Here is a 24841-nt window from a genome sequence, read left to right as displayed (position 1 = left end):
AAGTAGACACAGTGCTTGTGTTATTTAGCACCTTCTGTATTGTTGGCATCAGTCTGTCACAAGAGGCAATGGGTCTCTCTTGGGGTGAAATCAAACTGTTAGAGAATTAAACCACCTGCTGTGGCTGCAGAGAACCATAACTCATAACTGCTGCATCCCATATTGTTTTAGCTGCATTAACACCACCAGTGTCCTCCCTGGGGTGCAAGCCTGGGCAGTGTGTATGAAAGTCCCAGGCTGCCCCCGTTCAGTCTCACTGATGTGGTCCAAAGGAAAGCAGAGCAATACGTTTGGCACCAGCTTGGCTGCAAGGGTTGCTGGAGGGAGGCATATAAATGTCATCCAATGGCCTTAGGAACTCCACTTCAGATTTGTGTAGGGTTTCCTCTTTAGGCTTGTCTTCTTCCGAAGATGTCCTGCACTGCAGCAGCTAAGCACATTCTACAGCCAGCCAAAGATGAGAAGATTGCCACAATGCAATTTCCATACATTTATAGGTCATTTCTCAGGTACATCTATTCTGCTGCCAAAATGCCAACAGTGATACTATCCTTGCCTGTCTCATATTGCACAAGGGCAGGCTGGGCCTCCATGCGACAGCTTGGTTTTCTCACTTCCAGTCTGACAAGAGTCTTATAACAGTGATGGGAAAGAGTGACAGAAGGACAGAAGGAACTTCTGAACCAATTGTAGCAGGAAGGTTCTCATTTCAAGTGGATTGTGCACATAGAATCTTAAAATCTGTAATTTTGTTTCCCCTCAACCTGGGCACTGTGTAATTCCTTACCAATTCACTCAGAGACAGTTCTCAGAAACCTGGTGTCAAAGGAGCAGCATCAGCTATCTGCAAGCTTTCAGGTTGTATAGGTGACTCTGATGCACCAGCAAGGACTGCCAAGTACAGCTTGAGATGAAGAAGAGAGGGATGTCATCAGGTTTTATTGTGCCTGGAGCAAACTCCCCCTAGTCGGCAAACATAGCTTTATGCAACATATCAAGGACTTTTGTTATCTACGAATAGAGTTGCACTACAAAATTTGCTGTGTTTGCTTTTAACACACCTTCCGACAATCTGTTGTTGTTTTTTGCAGCAAAACCAATTTGATTTTGATAATTATAACTTGATAGTAATTTTGATTTATTTTTTAAAAAACCCACTGAATTTCTTAACTCACTTTGATGAAATGTCAAATTTAATATCACAGCTACACCAGGACGGAAAAGGCAAGCATAATCCGGGGGTTTGGAAGATGAAATTTAATAACAGAAAAAGCAGTTTAAACATATTTGAAGTGAAAAGAGTTGAATTTCCCTCATATTAAAACCTTTGTGACCCATGACCCCTTCTAAGCTCTGCAATCTCCTAAATGCTTTTTGTGATTTCATCACAGAATGATGGTCAGTACTCCTTGTCGGCGAAGATCCTATAGTCATAGCTGCCAAGTTTTCCCTTTTCTCGCGAGGAAGCCTATTCAGCATAAGGGAAAATCCCTTAAAAAAAGGGATAACTTGGCAGCTATGTATAGTCCGAACTACATGCAATCAGGAGCAGACCTGTGTCTTTAAATCCAGACCTTTCCCCATAATGTATAAAGCAGGGAGGTGAAAGATGAGGATAATTTAAAGAGCAAAAGGGGTGTGCAGGTGAAGAGAGAAGTTTCCCTGCAGATTTCCCCACCAGGAGTCTCTCTCTCACACTGACTTACTTCTGATATAGCAGCCTGGCCAAGGGGAAAGTGACATTAGGGGACAGAGTAGAGGGAAATAAGGCACAGGCAAGGGAGGAGTTAATAGCTCCCCTTCCAATCTGCATCTCTTTTATGTTTAACATAAGACCCCCTCACACACATCTCTTAGATTTACCTGTGGCAGACCCAGGTTTCAAGGCACAGTACTAGAGTCAGATGTAGCTTGAATTTACATAAACTGAAAAAGAGGTCATGTCGAAGGCAGAGTAAAGTGGCGGGAACCTTTAAAAAAATCCATGAACCTGGGATGAGGTTAATTTTTAGTGTGCAGGAGTGAATTCTCTTGACAATTTAGTGTGCTTTAGGGAATAATAATTGCCTTTATATTCAGAAAGAAAACAATGGCTTCATGAATGTCTCTTGCTTTAGCTTCCCCTCATGATTTTATTCTCTCTGTTTACACTTACTCATATGATTTCTTCATAAAGATCTGGTTAGGTCATACCTGCCAAGTTGCTGTCAGAGAAATAAGGGACTGGGCCGGAAATTGCAGACCGGAAGTAGCGCTGCCGCCATTTTGGAACTGGGCGGAGCATGCTCAGAAGTGACTTTTGATGCTGCTTTGCCCAGTTCCAAAATGGCCACCGCGCCAGAAGTCGCACTACAGCCATTTTGGAACTGGGCAGAGCAGCATCTAAAGTCACTTCTGAGCATGCTCTGCCCAGTTCCAAAATGGCCGTCACACCAGAATAAACCGGGGAAAAACAAAAAAAATCGTTTTTTCAGCTAGGAACAGCTGGAAAAACAGGGATTTCCTGGGGAAAACGGGAGACTTGGCAGCTATGGGTTAGGTGCTGCCCTCCACATCTGGCAACATGCAGGTGAGGTGCTAGGAAATGAGAACTGTGCTTCTTTTACATGTTACCCATCCAGCAAGTAATTAGCACCTTCATGCCTGCGATGGAGAGTGCTACAGTCAGGGCCTGCCCTGCTGCCTCAGGACTGGTGTGAAATAGAGGACCACAGTAATGCTGAAGTGACTTAGCAGCAAAAAAACACACAAAAAAACCAACCCTGTGGAAACAGGCTTTCCCTTCAATGCTTCATGAAATAAGGGTTTGGTGGTACCCACCCAGACTTAACCGCAACCTCCTTTTCATCCACTGCATAGAATCAAGTATGGAGCGGATTGGGCATTACATACAGAAAACACAAAAGGGAACAGAAGTAAAATGTTCACCAGATGAAAAGTATTCATTTAAATCCACAGTAACATCTATGCATCTGATCCCATTTTACATGCAGCAAGGCAGATGTGTGCTGGAAAGACTGTAACAGAAATGGAGGAAACAACAGATGTGTTGGAGTGGGAAGAAACTACCCCTGGGCATTTTCTCCCTCATTTTTTCAGTTTAGGTTGACCCCACACCATGAAACATTTCAACGAAATCTGATTCAACTAGTTGTGTCCATCCTGCTCTTGATTCTTCCCTGTTAGTTGAGGAAAAAGGAGAGTCACCTCAGGGGACATGAGAATGATAAGGAATCATTGCTTGCTTTCATTGGCTGCTTGCTTGACTGGTTTCAGCAAGGCTCACCCCTCCATCACTCCTGAGGGAGAGATGCATATCTGACAGCCTCTGACATATCATAGCACAAGAAAGGAAGACAGTTTGTATGGGAATCTGTGATCAAGGCAAAAATAGAGAAATGCTGTGCGACCACAGCGGCCTGGTGGAGTGATCACACTCAAAGCTTTATACTTTGAAGGGGGAAATCTGAATTAAGAAAGGAAAAGCAGCACTGCACCCAAAATTGATAAAGTGAGCATCTAGCTCAAGATGGTATTAGCAGGTTTGTAAGAGGTGCAAGATGAGAAGTAGAAGTCTCAGAAGTCACCTCCAGTTTCTTTAATAACAAATGGCATCGTTCCATCATTAGAGCTTAGTTTCACTCAATATGATATTTGCAGTCACAAACAAAAAGCAAAAAAGACCCCAGAGTAGGACAAACCCAATCCAGAACGTGTGCCGGAAAGGGGACAAATGTTTATTGAGCGTGCCGTTTCCAAAGATCAGCTGAGTGTCTTTTCGGCTGCAATATGCTAAGAAAGCAGGGATGATATACTGGATCCCATTCCCAGCATAGGCTCCAGTAATGCCCACCAAGGACTCCAAATCGTGGGTGCAGAAAGCCACGATAATGGGGGGGATGAGTGTGATGACTGGGAAAAAAATCCTATCTACTACCCACGGGTAGGTTCCCCCTTCCCGGTGGAAGAGTGTCTTCCAATTGTTCCTCAGAGTCACGGCAATTATAGGAAAGTTGGTGCTGATGGTGAAGACAGGAAAGAGGCCCAGGAAGTAGCGGATAACGGCGATATTGACAATGTCACAGCTGGTGAAGTTGAGCGTATACATATCCATGAGAGTCCCATTCTTGAAGCAGTAGATAGCGGTGAAGGACAAGAGGCTGTAGAAACCCAGGATTAAGGTGTAATCCAGCAGGACCAACTTGTTAACGTGTTTCTTCTTGGAGATGGGAGTGATGAGAGATGGCAGCGAGTGCTGGCACATGAAGGAATAAACGCACACCCCAAAGAGATTGCGGATCCCTGAGAGTTGCGCTAAAGGAGGGTGACCTTCCCCTTTCCCTTTGGCAATCCGGAGAAGGGCTATAATTATCATGACGACAAATGCTGGAAGACAAGGGGTGGGGAAGGAGAGAGAAAAGGAACATGGTGAAGTCAGAGCAGAAGCTAAGCACACAAAAATATATATTTCCTCCTCTAATCTCTGCGCTGGATCGCTACAGTCTATAGTGCAAGTGATAAGGGGGGTGAACACACACACACTTCCCTGGAGAAAGCAGCGTCGCATACAAAGAAAAGATCTACAAGGAGATCAATATGTGTGTTCAGCACCAGGCTGTACACTGTGGGTGGGGACTCCAATACAAAAGTACAGTTGGCTATCTTTGAAACAGGGTTATCCACCAATCACACTTTCTCTCAGGGGCATCTGCCTCAGAGGAAATGGGTTTGACCCATCACAGCTGCTGCTCGAGTCCTCAAAGAAATATAAAATAAAACTGTTGTCTTTGAACTCAACACCTTCTCTTTACCCCAGGGTCCCCAGCCTCATTCATGTTAGTAAAAGTGCACTGAAGACATTTCCTAGCATGAGCATGTACTACTGCTTTGGCTGAAAGGGCATTTGAAAGATTGCTTCTGGGCAGCACAGGAGCGCACAAGAGCGCTCATGCCCTTCGGTTTTTGACAGTATTTGTTTAAGAAGAGTGGGACTGTATTTTACGTAAACGACACAAACAGGAATATTTGCAACTGGCTTTTGTTAAAATTTAGGGTATGTGTAAAGAACACAGTGACATTGTTCATAAGAAAAAACAGCCAAACAAGCTGCCTGGTACTAATCTCAATTGGGAGAAGGTCTAACAGGGACTGGGGGGAAAGCATTGAAAATTAGAGTTGAAATGCAGACATAAAGCACACACTTACTTGACATTTACTACAACAGCAACATATAATACTGTTTATTTGCTTGCTGAAAGATTTGCTGGCGCAAGGCAAAGCAGGTCTAATATCATATATTAAACGTTAGTGATAATAACAAAAATAGTTTTCCTGAGCTAAAATAAAGAATAAATAGGGCCCTCAGATGTGCTTGAACAGGAAGTTGAGCATTATGATGAAGGGCACAAGGACCTTCAGTTTGAATATTTGTTCCTTGACAACTGGGCACTCCATTATGTTTTCTAAAACTCTAATGAATTAACCAAGCAAAATAGTAGTAAATTTCTGCTTAAGTTTCATTTCTGTTAAATTATTTTTTCTCTTCAATTTCCATTTCCTATGCTGATCTCTTGAACCTTGCGATCATAACAGCCTCTAAAACAGAAAGCAACCATTTTACAAACCCAAACCTGAAGTGGCTGAAAAAATTTAGTTCATTCATTAGGCCTCATCATTTTGATTGCTAACTTTTTTTTCTTGTTACAGGTAGGTAGCCGTGTTGGTCTGATGTAGTCAAAACAAGATAAATGCACACGAAAGCTCATATCAATGACAAACTTAGTTGGTCTCTAAGGTGCTACTGGAAGGAATTTTTTTTATTTTGTTTCAACTTTTTTTCTTGTGTAGGTTACAGCCCTTCATGATAGTGTTCCAGAACAGGGGCACCATTGGAGGGGGCATGGGGCCAAGTCTCCCCCCCCCAATTTTCAAGGAGGGGACCAGGCCGCCTCTAAATTCCATGGTGACCGTGCCCACACCATGTATACATGCTGCATGACGTGCTGACATCACTTGCACATGCTGCTCGCAACACGTCAGCATGTTGTGCAGCGTGTGGAAATGACTCAGCATGTCATGCGACATGTGCACACGTAGCAAGCAAGTCGCACGGCAGATGCGCATGGCGGGCGGCACCAGCCCCCTCAATCATGGGGGAAAGCCGGCGTGCTTGTTCCAGAGACTGGCCATTTTGTGTTTGAAAGGCGAACGTCTCCTGCTCCCCGCCTCAACTTGGTGTTTCAGTGGGGAGAGTGGCTGCTTAGGATAACAAATGGACCAAGATGGGCTGTTTTGGCATTTGTACAAACTGTCTTTAGCTGTGGCTGAGAAACAGAAGCCCCAAACCAATTAATCAGATACTGTAACACAGAGAATGCTAATGCACACTTCCACTGCACAGAACATTTAAAGCCATTTAAAAAGATGGACTTTGACAGCACAGCAACCAAGAGAGGAGACACAGGGACTAAAAAATAGGGTGCCTACCAGAAAACACCCAATTAACTGGCTATTCGCCAGAACCCAGATAAATCCAGATTTTACACCAATGCTTGGGATTAAGGGACATGCTAGGGAGCTCTTAATTAAATTGACAAGCTGCACATTCTGAAAGGCCCTATAACAGTAGCTACAAAAAGGAAGAGAGCCCCCCTGTAAATTGAGTAGCGAATTATATTGCCTATGAGTATTATGGGATCAAACCTAAGATACAATATTCACTAAATTCAATAAAGTCATGTGCTCCCTTCATTGTAGTTGCCTATGCAGAACCACAAGATCACTCATTGTACCAGGGGCACATATGCTTCCCAGCATCCAATGTAACTCTATCTATATAAAAGGGTCAACTGTCATGAAAAACAGGCCTAACATGTCAAAGCCTATTTTGTTTTCCAGTTCATCATTTGAATACTGACATACTTATAGACAACTAGCTGGTCCTGCCACGCGTTGCAGTGGCTAATCCCTGTGACTACCCCCACCCTGTCCCGATCCATGACCTATTCTGCCCCCCCCCCGGCTCATCCCTGTGAATCCCCCAACTCCCTCTTCCCCCCAACCCCCACCCAGGCGAGTCAGTACCTCCATTCAGCCTAGTCTGTAAAGGCCTGTAAAGTCTGTAAAGGCCTGTTTTCAGTTGGTTGCTGTGGAATGTTGTGATGTCACCGATTGTCTGCAGGCAATGGAGACGCTGCTTCTCTGTTCTATTTCCCAGCATGCACTTTTATCTGTTTGGTGTGTTCTGAAACACGGGTTTTTTTGGGTTTTATGTTGCACAGGTGTGACATCTGTTTTAGCAAACTTTATAAGAACCTTCGGACATTCGCTTGGGACGTTGTGTCAAATTTTGAACGCAATCGGTGAAATGGTTTCGGAGAAAAGTGGATAATAACCCACATGACCAGTTTACATTTATATAGATATAGATATATTTCAAGGACTCCACTTTTTTATACCCAAAGCAACAAGATCTGAGCAATTTATACACGTTGCTATCATCCTACCATCATTTCTCGTACTGCTTGGTGACCACCATTAAGTGTCTGGAGAGTCCTCATAAAGAGAACCTTCTTTGCAGCAAAGCATCACCAGACTGCCACAATTTTTCAAGGATCTCTTCTGCTCTGTTCTGCTCTGGTCAGACCACATCTGGAATATTATGTCCCGTTCTAGGTACATTAAAAAGGTTATCGACAAATTGGAATGTGTGCAGAGGAGAGCAACCAAGATGATCAAGGGTAGACGGAAACCAAGCCTTATGAGGAATGGTTGATGGATCTGGGTATATTTAACATGAAAAAGAGGAGACCGAGAAGACATATGCTAGACATCTTCAAATATTTCAAGGTCTGTCCCATAGATAGAAGACTGAAAAGATGTTGAGATTGAGATTATCAATACTATAAAGAGAAATTAAGAACCTTGAATAAATAGTGTTTTACATATATAATAAAAGATAGCTCAAAGGGTGGAATTTTAAGGCATGCGGGCCTTCCAGTTACAAGTCTATCTATCCACTGGACCAGACAGGCTTTCAGTGCATATTACTATCATGATGATGAGGAGGATTCAATAAATTTCTATACTGCCCTTCATACAAGGATCACAGAGCAATTTAAAATATAAAAACACAAAAACACACAACATAGTAACAATAAAAAATAACCACCATGACATGTTCTGTACAGTAGAAGCTGTTATAAACCATTTGCCACCTCTTTGTTTACTGGAGAATTTCCTTGAATTATCTGTCTTGAAGACACAAAAAATGGGGAGGGGGGGGAGCCAAAGATTCATTATAAAGCAGCTGGAACGGCTCCTTATAAGTCTCTTCTATTAATGACAAATACAGAAAAACTACAAACCACCACAGCAAAGGTACAAAGCCCTTCAAGTCATCTAGAACCTGCCCAAGGACACCAAATATTCTCAACAGAGTTTAAGAGAATTGTGAGCTCGGACATTCTGACAGGAACAAAGGAACAAGAGAGCAGGAGTGACATGGAAGAGACAGCTCTCAAGAAAGAACAAGCAAGGCAGGTTATTCTTCTCAGAAAAAGCAAGCAGAAGATATCCAGATCTTTCTCTTTGGGGAAAATAATTTGACTTGTGGTGTCCAGTCCTGTATCTCTGCCATAGCTTAACTATATTTAACTGCAAGACCTCTGCACCTCTTCCCCTGCAGAGAGAGAAGCAGTAAATCTCTACTATCTCTGCTCAATCAAGGGTGAAGATCTGACCTATTTCCTTGCCAAGTTCCCTTATCAGGTACAGGCTGCTCATTTAACCCATTCTTTTCCAAACCAGAAGCAGCATGTACTTTAAGGAATGCAAGCCACTCTCAGTATTTATTCATTCATGTGTGTCCTGCTCTTCAGCCCAGTGTCTCAGAGAGCAGCTTATACAAAATCAACCTGAAACAAAACAGTCCCTTGCCCACAAGCTAACAATCTCAATCAGTGATCCCCAACCAGGGGCCATGTGGCTCCCTGCCCCCCCCGGATATTCCAAGGGGGCCACAGGCAGAAATCAGATAAATGGGGGGCCACGGCCTGAGACTAGGGGGCCACGGAGGGAAGTGAGAAGTGGAGGGAAAAAACAGAAAAGTGACTGAGAAAAGAAAACAAAGATATAGAGTGAACAGAGAAGTGACTGTGCTTCCCAATGGATGGAGCACCATGCACACTCTGTGGCAACATTGCTTCCGCTTCCTTCTCCCTCCCACTTCTGCACTCCAGCGCTGCGTGGCCGCAGCAGTGCTAAGCGTGCAGGGTGCTGTTTCTTCTGCAAGTATTACTGCACAAAGAGATATGTTGTTGAATGCAAGAGTTACTCAGCCTCACATGAAATCACCTTTGCATAATGGACAGAGGTGATCTTCGGTTATTCCTCACAGCAACAGAGCCGGATATAAAAAAAGCTTGTTTCTGGTCATCAAGCACAAGGGTAACATTGATCAAGAAATACTTATATTTTTTAATGTAATTGTTTTTGTATAAATGATAAAAATTATAAATAAAATATGTTCTATTTACAAACAAAACACTTAAATAAGATGGAGCTGACCTTTCAGTGAAGCTATCGGCATGAACCCTGTAGACTTTCCCACAGTTTCCAGACTCTTGAACTTAATGCCTTTTATGTCGACTGGTATGTCTCTGCATACTCCACTAATGAAAACAGGTAGCTACTTGCTAGTCAGGGGGACCCTGCAAGGGCACATTTTCCATTCCAAACCTGCTTCAGGAGTCAGTCGAACATGCCATCCCTGTGCCGCACAGGATGTGATGGTTTTCCAAGCCGGAGACCAAAAGGTACACAAACACAAAGTCATGGTGGAAGAAGAGCTTGGCTATTTCTCCTTTCTGAACCGGCAGGTGCTCTAAGGGTAGCCTACACTGCGAAAAGCTGACCTGATTTTGCCTTCCTGTAGAGAACTAATCCTGTGAATTGGTCGATTTCTCTCACCCTTTTTTAAAAAGCAAGTTATTTTTGTGACGAAAGTGCAAGGCCTGGTCTGCTGACTACTGAATTCAGTGAAATGACCTCTTCTTCCCATCCCACACTGGATATTTAAGGAGTATCATCTTACTTTCTGGGTAAGATGATGGGTACTTTTGAAATTCAGGCACTTTCTCAATTATGGAAGATTGTAACGTTGCAAAGCTATCAATAGTTATGCAACACTTATATATACTGATTGTCCTTTATGAGAACTGTACCAGCACTTGGAATAATAGGTTCTTTTTCCTTTTTCAGCAGAGATCTGATCTGCCTTCCTAAATCATACCCTTTCAGTCGAGTTTCTTGTTTTGAAGTACATGGAATTTTTTCAATGCACAATGCACAAAGGCCTGGTGAAGCTCAACACTCCAAAGCTATCCCGGCAGATCTGTTTTCCTAGTCAAGGGGATATAGGAGGACATCCTGCTCCTTTGTGCTGCTGGAACTGTACAGCTAAACATTCACAGGCTAGATTTATCTTCCTGTCCCTATGTGGCAGCAAGATGAAGACAAAGCTCCAAAACCCAGTTATGTCCAGTGATAAATCAAAATGAAGAGAGGGTGATAGTCTGTAACAGATAGCTCCTGATAGACCAGGAGGGAAACTGGGTTTTGTGGGCATATGTGAAGCTCTCTACACATCTGTATTCGTGTAATGAAGGCAATGGGGATGAATACAACTCAAATGCTTTGGTAGTCTAAAGCAGAAGGGGAACCTCAGACCGGGAAACCCTCCAGGCCTCTCTTATCTGGCTCCTGGGTTTCTCTAGGCCACATCTCACCAGCCCTGTTTTATACCTTCCTTGGGTGTTTTCCTGGTTGAAATACATCCTGAAGCTTTGATCATGTCTCTTGCCTGCCTGGATACAGATAGTGTGTACGCTTACCAGCCTACTATACAGTACAAAGGTAATGTTCAAATTAATTGCTCTGTCCACTTCTGCCTCTGGTCATTATCTACCACTGCAGCTCCTAGAAGGGAATATGGCCCGCAGGCTGAAAAGGGTTGCACATTCCTGCTCTAAGTGATGCCCTTTATTCCAGCATTGGCTTTCCCAGCTGCTCAGCTCCTGCTCAAATAAAGGTCTCTTACAGCTAAAGAACATCAGTGGCCAAGTTTACACTTTCCAGAGAGACACCAGAGACACCAGAGACACGGACAATGTGCCAGAAATGGAGACATCTGATAAAGGAGAATAAGAAACAAAGGCAAAATATGTGGTAGCCAAACCTGTTAAAATTATAATATGGTTTTATTGTTGTCACTAGTTATTTACTAAAAAAATCCCTCAATGCACAGCCCAGTTAGCACTATTTACAGCTGCAAAATGAAAAAAAGGCAACACTATGCAGGAAAATTTACCATTACTGAATAGTTACCTTCATCATTTTATTTAGGAAAGTGAGTGCAAGAAGCCAGGTTTTGTGAAAACAAGGGCTGATTAGAATTTCTCTGGAACTACACATGGCTCCTGGATAGTTGAGGAAAGGCCCTCATGAAGCATTTGTGGAAACACAGGAGAGAAAAAGCAGTGGAGGTGATGAGTGGAGAGAAACCACATAAGGCAAAAGATAAGGAATGAGGATTATGTGTTACTTTTAAAGACAGCCTTTCTTCCAAAGAGCTCAAATTGGTAGTTTAGTCTCACACCCCTGTGCGGTGGCTTAGTCACAGAAAATGTGATTTGCCCAGTGAGCTGCAGTACTGGGAGTACTACTTGAAGCATTGGAATCCCTAACCTATTCATACATAAGCCACCTGAACATAACCAACCTCTGATATGGATAACAAAGGATGTTGTGTTGTGCTACTTTTTAAAGAACTAAAGCAGATCCTGGTGCAATTCTGCAAATGGAAATAATAGGATGGTTATTTCCATTCCCTATTCTCTCACTAGGGACCCAGGTGGCACTGTGGGTTAAACCACAGACCCTAGGGCTTGCTGATCAGAAGGTCGGAGGTTCGAATCCCTGTGACGGGGTGAGCTCCCGTTGTTCGGTCCCAGCTACTGCCCACCTAGCAGTTCGAAAGCACATCAAAGTGTAAGTAGATAAATAGGGACCGCTGCGGCGGGAAGGTAAACGGCGTTTCCATGTGCTGCTCTGGTTCGCCAGAAACAGCTTTGTCATGCTGGCCACATGACCCGGAAGCTGTCTGCGGACAAACACTGGCTCCCTCAGCCTATAGAGCGAGATGAGCGCCGCAACCCCAGTCGGACACGACTCGACCTGATGGTCAGGGGCCCTTTATTCTCTCACTAGCAAACACATTCTGTAATGATCAAGATGAGATGAAAGGGCAACAGTTACTAATTTGGGATGTTCTCAGGCTGGTCTGTGACCCTTGAAGGAAGTGAGAGGTCCCCTTCTCAAGACTTCCTCAGAGCATGTAGCCGACATGTCCTTGAAAGTCACAACCTCCTTAGAGTTGTTGAAATGAGGCTCTCTGTCAAGTCTATACAGCATTACCAGCAGGAGCACAAATTCCCAACAAAAAGAAATGCAAATTCTGCAAAGACAAATTTGGTATCATGCATTGACACATAATGGCAGGATCATGTTGAGGCAGCTTATATAACATATTTACACATGTTTTACTGAAGTATTAACACATTCTATGCCACACGGAAAGGTGTTGAGGGGGGTCTCAAACCAAGGTTTCCAGCAGTCAGTGTTCCAATGCCTTTTACTCCTTCATCCTCAACAACTCTGCAGTGTCAAAGCTAGTGTCTTACTGCCTGAATCAGCTGCCACTCTTGCCTTGGGTTCTGAATTTTTTTTAATGAAAATGTTGGTGAGATGGAGTCATGAAGGATCTGGTATATGCTGGCAAGCAGCTTTGCCTTGCTTGCTAGCAACCTACCCAGTCACAGAGTAAGGGAAGGTGAAAAGCAGCGCTACTGCTGCTGATACCTATATTTGAAAAATAAAATAGGCAGGGCAAAGAGAAGAGTGAAGAACCAGGAGTGGAAATGGAGTGACTGAGGGTGGGGGCGAGGCGTTGGAAGACCCTCTCAAATATGGTGGTGCCTCCAATATGGTCAACTGTCTCTCCAAGTCAGTTAGGCCATACCAAGCCCCCAAAAGCCCTTGCAGCCTTGTCAGTACAGGTTGCCTGTCCAGGCCTCTGGTCTCCTGATCATAACTTGTTTGCCTTTGGCCCTTAAACCCCTGGAATGCTTCTTTCTGCCTGGCTCAAACTCCACATTTGCCTCAGACCCTACTATCCTTAATCTGATGCCTGAGACAAAGCCCATCTGCAGCCCACCTCAGAGTCAGGGAAATACATTATTAAACATGACGTCTTCATGTAGTTGTTTTTTTTAAAGGAGCTACAAAGAAGTCACAATCTAAGGTAGTAGTCAGGAAAAGCCAAGGTTTCCCGCTCAAGGTGTTCTAAAAGCATGTTCTAAAAGAAGATTTGCCTGTGCAGTATGACCAGGCTTGTAACACATGAGAGCAGCAAGGAAGGCACATAGTCTTTTTCTTCCCTACTCCTCTCCTAGAACAAAGAGAAAATCTGAAGGGGAACTCAAGAGCGATGAGACTCCCTCTTGCAAGACCTGCTGTGAGGAAAACAAATGCTGTCTGCCCAACTTGACCCAGAAGATGTTGATTTTAGAGAAGTGGACAACTCTGCTACAGGGAACTGTTCTTCTGGCCAGATGTGGAATGAATATGTATGAGCCTATATCTAAACATTGGTACTTAGGGAAAGCCTGGAAGCCTGGGGATATTAAAAATTCCATTTGTGGCAGAAAGATAAGGACACGGAGCTCCACAGTGAACACGGAAAAGTTAGTTTAGCCTTCCCAAGCTCATCAGGTATTGTTTGACAGAAAGTGTGAGGTTTTTTGGAATGAGTGCTCCTGTCACACATAAAGCAAGTGTAGGCCAACGGAGGCTTCAGACCATCAAGAAGAACTCAACAACAGCAGGGACTGAAACACTAAGTTTTTCTATGGAGTCTTGCACTGGTCACTACTAGAATCATTCTGCCTTCATGCTAATTGTTTGTTCTCATGCTGACAATTGTTGGAGGATGTTTATACTTTTGGGTTATCTGTCCTGGTTTGTGAAACATCATTCAAAACTTTACCTAAATATCATCAAATGGCTTTCTTATACAATTATGTTCCATTTTCATAAAAGTAATGTTCATGTTACTTGCAGAGCTAAAATGTGTTGGCTCTTGTTCTGCTGATCTGGAATCCAGCAGTTATTCTGGGCAATGTGACTTTATCTAATTGTTTCAATGCTGACTTTCAATTCTAAACATTATTGGTCAAGCACATCAAGCAACATTTCAGCAACTGTGGATAACTATGCTAGGTATCTGCAAGGCAACAAAGTCAAGAGCAATTTTATATGACTGTATCTGTGACTGGACTTAACTGTCAGGGGTGCGTTACCTTTACCTTTATATATATGGTACACTCTCAGACGGAAACGGCAAAGGATCTTGTGGCACTTTAAAGACTAACACATTTGGTCCAGACTACAGTTCACATCAATAAGTGTTATCCTGACTACCACACGTGGTTGGTGAGGGAATTACCAACACTGAGGTCAGAGGGAAATGAAATGCAGAAAAGGACAGGGATAATTACATAATTTACTATGAATATCCACAAACCAGTTATTGATAACACAAACATATTGACACTACTAAGCTTTAATACATGTACTGTGATAAAAATCATTTGTCTCAATTTGATCCATAATAAACCTCTTAATATGCTATAATTCACCTATGGACTGAATCAAGATAAAAATATATTTAACTTGCTGACAAAAGCAAATATTTTATATTGTGATATGTTAGGGTCTACTGTTAATTAAACACAGTAGAATTCAACATCCTGCTTTTACAATCTTTCTGTATATGCAAGCATTACAGTTTGCCAGGTCCCCCTACCCCACAGAACCAATTTTGTGAGTTGCATGGAAGGAGGAAAAGGGAGAAGTACTGTTGCACAAGTGGAAGAATCCTGTCCATAATCATTACGAGACCACATAACACCAGTCTTGAAAGATCTACAATGGCTCCCAGTATGTTTCCGAGCACAGTTCAAAGTGTTGGTGCTGACCTTTAAAGCCCTAAATGGCCTCGGTCCAGTATACCTGAAGGAGCGTCTTCACCTCCATCATTCTGCCCGGACACTGAGGTCCAGCACCGAGGGCCTTCTGGCGGTTCCCTCATTGCGAGAAGCCAAGTTGCAGGGAGCTAGACAGAGGGCCTTCTTGGTAGTGGCGCCCGCCCTGTGGAACGCCCTCCCATCAGATGTCAAAGAGAAAAACAACTACCAGACTTTTAGAAGACATCTGAAGGCAGCCCTGTTTAGGGAGGCTTTTAATGTTTCATAGATCACTGTGTTTTATTTTTCTGTTGGAAGCCGCCCAGAGTGGCTGGGGAAACCCAGCCAGATGGGCGGGGTATAAATAATATATTATTATTATTATTATTATTATTACTACTACTACTACTACTATTTATTTTTCTACATTTAATTTCCCTCCATCCTCACTGTTAACACTTCCCACCACCACCATGTGTATAAGTACCTCTAACTCTTTCCATGTGCCACAAGGCTCTTAGTTGGTTTTGCTGCAACAGAGTAATAAAAGACTACTACTCTGGAAATTCTTGGCCAGAATGGCTTTCTAGTTGTATGCAACAGGAGATAAACACAGAACAGGAGGTGTAAATTGAGGTATCCCATTTCCCAGCAACTCAGTTATTCTACCTTCCCCAGAGCCATACATTCTTTAAGCTCACAGCCTTGAGCAACACTGATCAAATGCCACTAGAAGGCATGAAAGACACTTTCAGTTTTCACTTCTGCAAGTAATGCAGAACAGATGAGAGCATGAAATTCCACCCCACCATCTTGACAGAATAGGAGGTGCCCATAGCCCATTCCTTCCCTCAATCCACTTAGAACTATTTGTTTAAGCAAGCACTGTGTCAAGAGTTTTGAGACATTTCTGGCAGAGCTATCCATCAGTCCTAGCTGATGGCGTGACAGAACTTTCCTCCCAAAACGGAGAATCAATACGCCAGTGCATAATGATAATGAATCACCCTCTCACAGTACATGCCTCTTGCTTTGTTCCTCATCGAAAAAGTATCAGGATAGACTCTTAGGAGGAGGAAGCACCAGGAGGGAAGCAGGAGGAGGAAGAGGAGAGGATATTGCAGTCCCACTGAAGATGGGAAATGCCCTTAGGAGAGGCTTCAGGGGCAGATTCCTCCTCCCACAGTTGCACATGCTCATAGACAGTTGTTGTCAAGCTCCCTTAGGTTCGCAAAATGTTTTGGTGATGGCCTAGAGACCCAGCAAAACACTGGCGCTGAGAGGTTCTGAGGTAAGATTCAAGAGAAAAGCAAACAGAGGGTAAATGATGGACAATACTGAAACACTAGTATTAGTCTAACACAGTGTTTCCCAACCAGTGTGCCTCCAGATGTTTTGGGACTACAACTCCCATCATTCCTGACCACTGGTCTTGCTAGCTAGGGATGATGGGAGTTGTAGTCCCAAAACATCTGGAGGCACACTGGTTGGGAAACACTGGTCTAACACACCAAGATTAAAAAAGAAGTATGTATCTTGGAAGCCACATTGATTTCAGTTCCCCTTAATTTGAAGTAATCATGTCTTTCATCAACTTTTTTAAAGTTTCCAGAAGGAACAGGAAAAACAATAGTCTTGTGGCACTTTAAAGACTAACAAATTCATTATGGTGTAACTTTCATGGATTAGAGTTCACTTAATTGGATGCATGATTATGTTTTTTGTTTTAAGTTATTTAACAATTCTCCTGCAGGTGGCACAGTCTTCTTCTTCACATTTATTTGAGCCATAGGCTTCATTCTATGCAAGCTTTCATAAAATTTATTACATATTCCAGTACACAACAGTGGCAAGAATAACAAACTATAAGAACTGCAATGTCTGAAATACATCATTAATATATCACTCTTAGGAACAAGAACTCAACAGAAATAACAAAGAAGTTCAGAATGTGAGCAGGCTCTGGAAAAAATAGTCCCCAAAAGAGGACACAGGAGCAATGTGGAGGGTCAGCCTATAAGGAAATAGGGAAGATCATGCAAGATATAGGGAGGCATTATAGTCTTATAAAAAAAAGACTGCAGGCATCTAGTCAGCAAAATGGGAATGCTGCTTTGCCTAATTTATTCTCATCCAGTAGACAGCAAAACTTCACAATTTGGGGGCACTAGCGTAACTATGTACTTGCTACGCTGCTCAATTTCAACTAAATGTACTTTATGAAATTCACTTATGTCGCCCCATGAGAAAAAGGATGATATCTTATCCCTCAAACTGAGTATGACAGAATACTGTGCATTTAGGTGGTAAAGATGTGAAAGTACTGGGAAAGGGCCCACACTGCTGTAGCAGCTAGAAATGTTGTTTAAGCTAAGGAACAAGGCGAAAGTTACTTTAAACAGCATACATAACTTTAAACTTATTCCTACAATTATCCACCGTTTTCAGCTATGGCAGTGCAGGTGCCCTGCCTCATTGTTGTTGCTTTAGTTTTCTGGCTACTGCTAAGAGGTATTTTATAAGAACACTTCACAATGCCTTGCTCTGAGAAAGGCTCCTTGGGCCTTTCCTCAGGTGCTAGACCAAGAGAGGAGGAGGGTACAGGTGTTGGAGAGGCTCAGTGTGCAGCTGACAGAGACAGCAATAATGAGAGTGGAGAAATATGAGAGTGGAACAACAATGAGGCATGGGAACAACAGTCCATGCTTATTAACAACATTTGCCTGCTGCCTGAGACAATGATTTCAACTTGCCTCATTATAGCACCAGCTCTGCCAATGTATATTTGCACAGAGCTTGGGCATGTCATGAACAAGATGTAAATCTTACATAACAAGAAAACTTCTCAAATTTGGTGGGTCCCGTATCCGATGAAGCACCACCACAATTTCCTAGAACTGCGTGGGCAACAAAATACTCTACTACAGATATTATGGCATGTTGGATCACTCCTCCTTTCTACCCTGGATGTAGCACAAAATTGAAGTAAACAGTTGCTCTGGATGCCGCAGCTAAACATAACTGAAGTGGCCCATGCAAATGTCACAACTTTCTCTCCCAGTCTGGGGGAAAACACTCTTCTTAAACACTCATTTTACCTAGCAAGTTCTTAAACAGCCAGATATAGCACTCTATATCATTCTTGATTTTTTATCTGAAACTAACAAGGGACTAAGACTCAATCTGGCACCACTTTACCTCACCCCCCACCCCCAACAGACGATGCTGAAAACTAGTTCTTCAGCAGATGTTTCACAAAGAGATGAGATTGTGGAGAAGCCTGGTATTCCAACTTTGTCATTGTAAATATATTTTCTTCTCCCTTCTAAGTGCATTATTTATCCACTATACAGCTGTTCTTGTCCTCCCTCAAAAGAAACAAAGAAAATGCACACATACGAACTTGGTGAGATCAGGACGTCACTTGAATACTCTTAAAGCATGAAATGGCTTGTGGCTCAGAATTTTACCCATCCTACCAGTACAGTGTGTAAAACAGACTCGAAAGAGCAAGAAGTCTGAATGGGCCTATCGTAAACTCTCACAGTAAGCTCAGCCTTTCATCAGAAGAAGAGTGCCTGTCTAGAGGGGAAGGATGCTGACATACTAATCTCACTGCAGGAGACTGGAAATAGCAAGAGTTTTTAAACCTCTGTACAAGCCATGGCTCTAAATATTGAAGCATTCCCCCAGTCCCCTTTCCCAATTAGCAATTGTCGAATTTTAAGAGTGGGAACAAAACTAGTTCAGAGATGGAATCTCTGGATGAATTTACTGTACATTTTAATTTAAAAACAGGAGCAGGACAGCCATGGTACTGTATGGAATTATGAATCTATGCAGCAGCTCAGAAAAAAGAGGGTTCTTTAGTTTTGTTTTGGCTAATTGCTCTTCTGAGAGAAGGCAAATGGTAACAGATGAATCACCACAGAAGAAAATCACATGCATTTTAGGTATTTGTTCTAAGTAAGGATTGTGCAACACTAGAGAGGGGCTATCTGGAAATCCAGAGATAGTTTCTTTCACTTGTGTAGCAAACAAATGCATCATATGCTTTAAATAAAACAATGAACACATCATTAAGTGACTATCCAAAGTTCAAACCTAGAAGCATCACACTCAGTGTTGCTTGGGAATTCTAAGAAAACAAAAAAATCAGTACAGTTTTGAAACCAGTGGTTAAAATCAGGACAGTCCTGAAAGGTTTATTCTACCATCTTAGTTCAAAATGGTGTTCAACTGTATCCATAAAGACAAAAATCTCTTGATGTCAGGAACCACCATGCAAAATTGGGTTATAATACCCAATTTTCATTCATATCCCAAGTTCAAGCACCACTACTGTCTAAAACATTTATCAATAGTTTATATAAATTGTTAAATGTATACAAATAATGGGAACCGTACTGCAGAAAGGGCCTTTTTTGAAAACCATTCCACATGCTACTTCTCCATCAGAGGCACCGCTTAATCTGAGCATTTTTTCCAGTGGTGTGTATGTAGGGAACCTGCCACTTGTATTGATTTCCTAATCTATCCACTAGTGAAGCAAGGCATACTGTATCGACACAAACATTTTCTTAAAAATAACTTTCCAAAATTTAAAGCCTCTGTATTGGAAAGCAATTGAATGAGAGTTCAAAGGATGAAAAGAAAGAACATGCATAGATGTGCAAAGCAGAACTCTCCAGTTTTATTGTCAGTTTTTCTGCAGTGTTGCTATAGGACCTAGAATGATTCACCTACCTTTGCATAAATATACCAACAGTTGTTCAAAGGGACTCACTCCCAAGTAAGTGGGCAAAAGATTTCAGCCTCCATCTTCTGTGTGGTCTTACCAGTTAGAAGAGCAGAAATCCAGCCACTACCTTTCCGAAGTGTTTGTGACAGTCCATGAAAGAAGACTGCACAAAGGACTAGCATGCTAATTTTCCTGAAATGAGTAAATTTCAGGACACCACTGAAAGAAAACTGGACTGAGAAACTGAAAGCAAGCACTCTAGGGATTTGCAGAAGGCATAATTATTAAAATATAACAACATCCAATAATAACAGATATAGCATCTGTAACAAACTGATCAAAACCTGCCCCTGACTGAGGGCTAGCTGGGTAACTCTCCAGCACTGGCTCTGCAGCCTGCTAGGAGTCTTATACTGTAACAAGTTGCAATTAAATGCCTTAGATGCTAACACAGTCAATGTTTAATGAATTCTTCCACACTGTTGTGTTTTTCCCATGATCTCTAGCCCTTAATATATGCTTCTCAACACATGCAGTGCAAACTCACTGATTAACCAATTAAACATTCCACAATGCTGGATGGAAAAAATGAGGCACTGCATGCTGGGCTCTACAGCTTTGCCACCAGTGTCTAAGATGACCTATCCATTGTATTTGTTGTGCAGATCAGAAAAGTATGTGCCATGATTCTTATAATCATGTATACTTGAAGTTGCTCTGAGCATCAAGGAAGGATTTGTGTGATGGTGGCACCCTGAAAAGCATGTTTCAGATAACTACATTTAGAATACCATTATACATAGTTCACAGTAGATCCAGGTAAAATAAAAAAATTCCTTCAGTAGCACCTTAAAGACCAACTAAGTTTTTATTTTGGTATGAGCTTTCGTGTGCATGCACACTTCTTCAGATACAGAAGAAGCACACGAAAGCTCATACCAAAATAAAAACTTAGTTGGTCTTTAAGGTGCTACTGAAGGAATTTTTTTATTTTACTTCGATCCAGACCAACACGGCTACCTACCTGTAAGTAGATCCAGGTGGCACTGGCATGTCATTTACACAAAAAACAGGATGAGCAACAGATCATACTCTGTCCTCTCAAAATGATTTTTGAAAGGAAGGGGTTGCAAAAGAACTAATATAAGCTACTGCCTGTCAGCTAGTTGTCAGCATGTCAGTTCATCACAAAATTAACATGAAGCCTCAGACAGAGGATTGTTGTTAAGTTAAAACTGCACACAGGCAAGATCCACTGCTTTCCAGGTGCACTTGAAGCTGCTGGTTTTACCTACAAAGCCCTATATGGTTCGGGGCTAGGATATCTCAAGAACTGCTTCCTCCCATAATAAATCACTTGTCACCTGCGGCCGTCATCGGAAGCCCTACTGCTTGTTCTGTTGAGAGAGACATGTCTTGCAGTGATAGGAGACAGAGCTTCTTCAGTGGCAGCACTGTGGTTATGAAACTCTCCTCTGAGACAGGTTTACTTGTCCCCATCTTTACTGGTTTGTAGGGAGGTGGTGGTTATTTTTATCCCAACAAGCTGTGGGAGTTGTTGTTGTTGTTGAATCCTCTCTTGATGCTGCTTTTTAAGTAGGTGATGGGGCTAAAAACTTCCTGTTCACAGTTTTGGAAGGCCATTTGAGGGCTAAAAAATGGTATATATATATTTGTACCGTAAATACATAAAGTATTATTATCCAATTACCCACTGAGAAATCAACAGAGAGCAATTCAGCAATAATTTGTTCTTATAGTAAGCAACAGTGTATCTTATTGTCAAATCTGTCTACACCAGGCATCCCCAAACTTCGGCCCTCCAGATGTTTTGGACTACAATTCCCATCTTCCCCGACCACTGGTCCTATTAGCTAAGGAGGGCAGCAGTTTGGGGATGCCTGGTCTACACATTGCAACCTACACACATTATTTCCCGACCATCCTTCTTTGACAATGGGAAAACAGCCTTCTTTTTTTAATGAAAGCCCTTTAAGCATTAATTTTGGGGAAAACACACTACCAGCAAGAATATACAACCTTCATAAGAAAAATAAAAATTGTGCTGTTGTCTGGCAAAAAGGAATAATATCACACTGCATAAGTAGTTCCCTCCAGCTTATGAAGCAGAAATGAAACGGAAACAAGCACAAAAGACCAAACTCAATATAGGCAAAATACAACTTCACCTTTATGTGTTCCCGGTCTTAAGAATGGCTTTATTAAGATCTGATCAAGAGTTGATCTATCCAGTCTAAAAATGCAGTCGGCGCAGGTTGGTGGCAATGAATAGAGAGCTCCAGTGCGATCATTCATTCATTAATATTCCTGGGAGCAGATGATACCCCAAACCAATCCAGTTTACTGAGGCTGCATGCAGACCCCATGGCTGTTTGCCATGCACATGTGCACACACAAAGAGGCAACACTGGAGCTAGTTTAGACTAGCCATGTGGTCAGGTTCATCTGGGAGCAGATTCATAATTGGGACATCTTGGCTCTGAGACCAGATAATATCCAGCAATCCAACCAAGACTCAGTCCTATTGTCTGGGCCATATGAGCTTAAAATAATTGCACGTGCGTGCGCACACACACACAACCATCAAGGTTCAATAGAAAGGTTCAGGTACCTCGCTTAGCTTCCCAAGGCAGTTGCGGAGATGGGAGGGAAAGTTGAACTGAAGGAGTAGAAGAGCAACAGGAAGTTAGAGAGGTAAGGGACCATTTAAATACGTTTTAGCAGTAACAAGCACACACTGAATGAATTAGTGGACTAGATATTTGGGAATCTTAACTATGGCCATGTGTGGGCATTGGAGCTGACAATGGAATTCAACCAAAAGAAAACTAATTTGGAGGACAATGAAGTTATTTTGGAGGACAAGCACTATACAATAAGGATGAGTGAATTAATCTGGATGAGTGGTAAAGCAGTTGGAGAGACAAAGAGCAAAAGGACTTCAATGATTACTCAATGAACAGTGGGTTAGAAATTATTTTAATAAAATGAACAATAATAAAGTGGGAAACAGATTAACAGAGAAGTGCTAGAAGAACTTTTAAATGAATATTAAGTACAAGTGATTTCCTTTATCAATGTTTATGGTCAGATTATTTAATAATTAACTAGGCAGATTAATAAATGTGTTCAGTTTGCATTTTAATGCAAACCTACCTACCTACCTACCAATGCATGAGGTGAAACACAATTATTTATTGAATTCTGTGATACAGTAATACATTCATCACTGCTGCCTTTGGATCATCTCTGAGCAAAAAGCTACATTAGTACCTGAAACTCTTTAAGATCTTGACACCATTTTCTGTGCTAAGAAGAGCCAACTTACACAATATTATTTCCATTTTATGAAGTGACACAAATTATATTACATATATATAATCGAATGACACATTTGCTTCTTACACACAGATCTGCTTCTGCTAGTAATGGAGCAATGTAAGACATTGATTTAGCATTGAACCGCTGGTAATCTTATGCAACCACTCCTTCTGGCTTCTAACACATCACCAAGCATTGTCTGCAAGCTTTCACACATACTGCTTTAGCTAACAGCAATATAACAGGGCCATAGCTAGGCTTATTTTCAATAATTCTATTAACACACTTGCCAGAGTGGCAGAATTATTGAGGCTAGAATGGGTTTTAATATGAAAACAAGATCAGCATTTTGAAGTCTTTTTTAAATGAATGCACAAAGAGGGATCCCTAGAGGAGTCAATATGGATCCAGACATCTGTGTTGAGAAGCACTTTTATCTGGAGCTTGCTCCACTTCAGGTGATGTGTCCCAGTGCCCTTCTTCCTCTTATTTGTTATGACAAGGAGTTTGCTACATCATGCCAGCCTTTGTTTCCAGACCATGCCCAAAAGGCTTGGCTAACAGATTCTACCCCAGCTGTCGGGAGCTGCTGACTTTATCGCATTTGTATTCTGAAGCCCGATATGATTTCAAATATTTCTTATGCCATATTGTTGGCCTGATGTTTCAGTAGGTGGCTGTCTTCAAAATAAAGGGACTGTGTTCACTACCACTGAAAAATGCAGGTCCCCAAGATGATCTTCATATGTAGCATTCTTGTCAAGAACACTCTATGGTCATCTTAATTTAGCATACACCTGAAGCAGAACAGACTAATGTCCGCCAGCCTGAATGAAACCACTGAGCACAGCAAGGCAACTCCTGTGCCAGGCATACTGTGTGTCAGGTTTTAAAAATCATGGCTTACTAAGGTGAGTCGGCTCTCCCAAATTTATTGCTCCATTATAAAGAGATTCTGATCTCTGATTTGCCAAGTTCATTGTGCCACAAAGAGAATTAACCAAACTAAGTAGAGGGAGAAGGCTACAATGTACTGTAATCCTGTACGTAGCAGGGGGGAAAAACCAAACAAACAGATGCATGCATTTTAATAGTAAAAAACACTAATTAGGATCTGTCTGCCTAACACAAAGAGTTTGGCATGAAAGCTCAAGGGTGCTTCCAGAAACACCTTTGGCACCACTGCCTTGTAATGAGCCAGGAAATGCTATCTGTGCTCTTGAGTCCAAGTGGATGGAGTCTGCAAAACAGGAGTGGGGAGGCGAGTTCATATGCCTCAGTTAAGGCCAGTGAGTGGGTTGTTAACAGCAAATAACTCTGTCTCCAAGCTGAGAAAGGATTGCTCTTCAAACTCATAACACCACTTAATAAGATCTCCATTTGCACCAACGAGCATGGAATTCACAAAGCTTGTGTGTGCTCAGACAATAACAGGAAGATATTAGGTGCTGGTAAGAATCTGAACCCACTGCTGCCCTGCATAAACAGATACTGCCCTGGATGACAACAGGTCTGACTCTTCAATAAGATCACCAAGCTCATATTTTCCTTCTCTCAAAAAATAATTCACTGAAAATCATATGCACTGAATAGTCAGTAAGGCATTGCCATAGTCATTAAATTTCACCTGCAGGCAGCTTATCTTCCACTGGCCCTGAACAGGAATTAAACTAAT

General features: G+C 42.2%; 1 protein-coding gene across 3 annotated transcripts in view; it reads right to left on the bottom strand.

The window, feature by feature from the left end:
• SLC38A12 (solute carrier family 38 member 12) overlaps positions 1–24841 on the bottom strand; it is a 117154-nt gene that overhangs the window by 38814 nt on the left and 53499 nt on the right. For 2 of the 3 annotated variants that reach the window (XM_035104402.3, XM_088661524.1), the window contains exon 10: positions 1172–4386. The exons of the other annotated variant lie outside the window; for it this stretch is intronic. In XM_035104402.3, coding sequence (XP_034960293.3) covers positions 3626–4386 — 761 coding nt within the window. In that variant the 3' untranslated portion in view covers positions 1172–3625. Of the gene's footprint in view, positions 1–1171; positions 4387–24841 lie in introns of those variants that run through there. 3 annotated transcript variants of the gene reach the window in all.

The sequence above is a fragment of the Zootoca vivipara genome, chromosome 2 (assembly GCF_965207765.1).
Source record: "Zootoca vivipara chromosome 2, rZooViv2.hap1.1, whole genome shotgun sequence".
NCBI lineage: Eukaryota > Metazoa > Chordata > Lepidosauria > Squamata > Lacertidae > Zootoca > Zootoca vivipara.
Note: the sequence above shows the minus strand (reverse complement) of the source record. Positions and strands in the feature narration are given on the sequence as shown.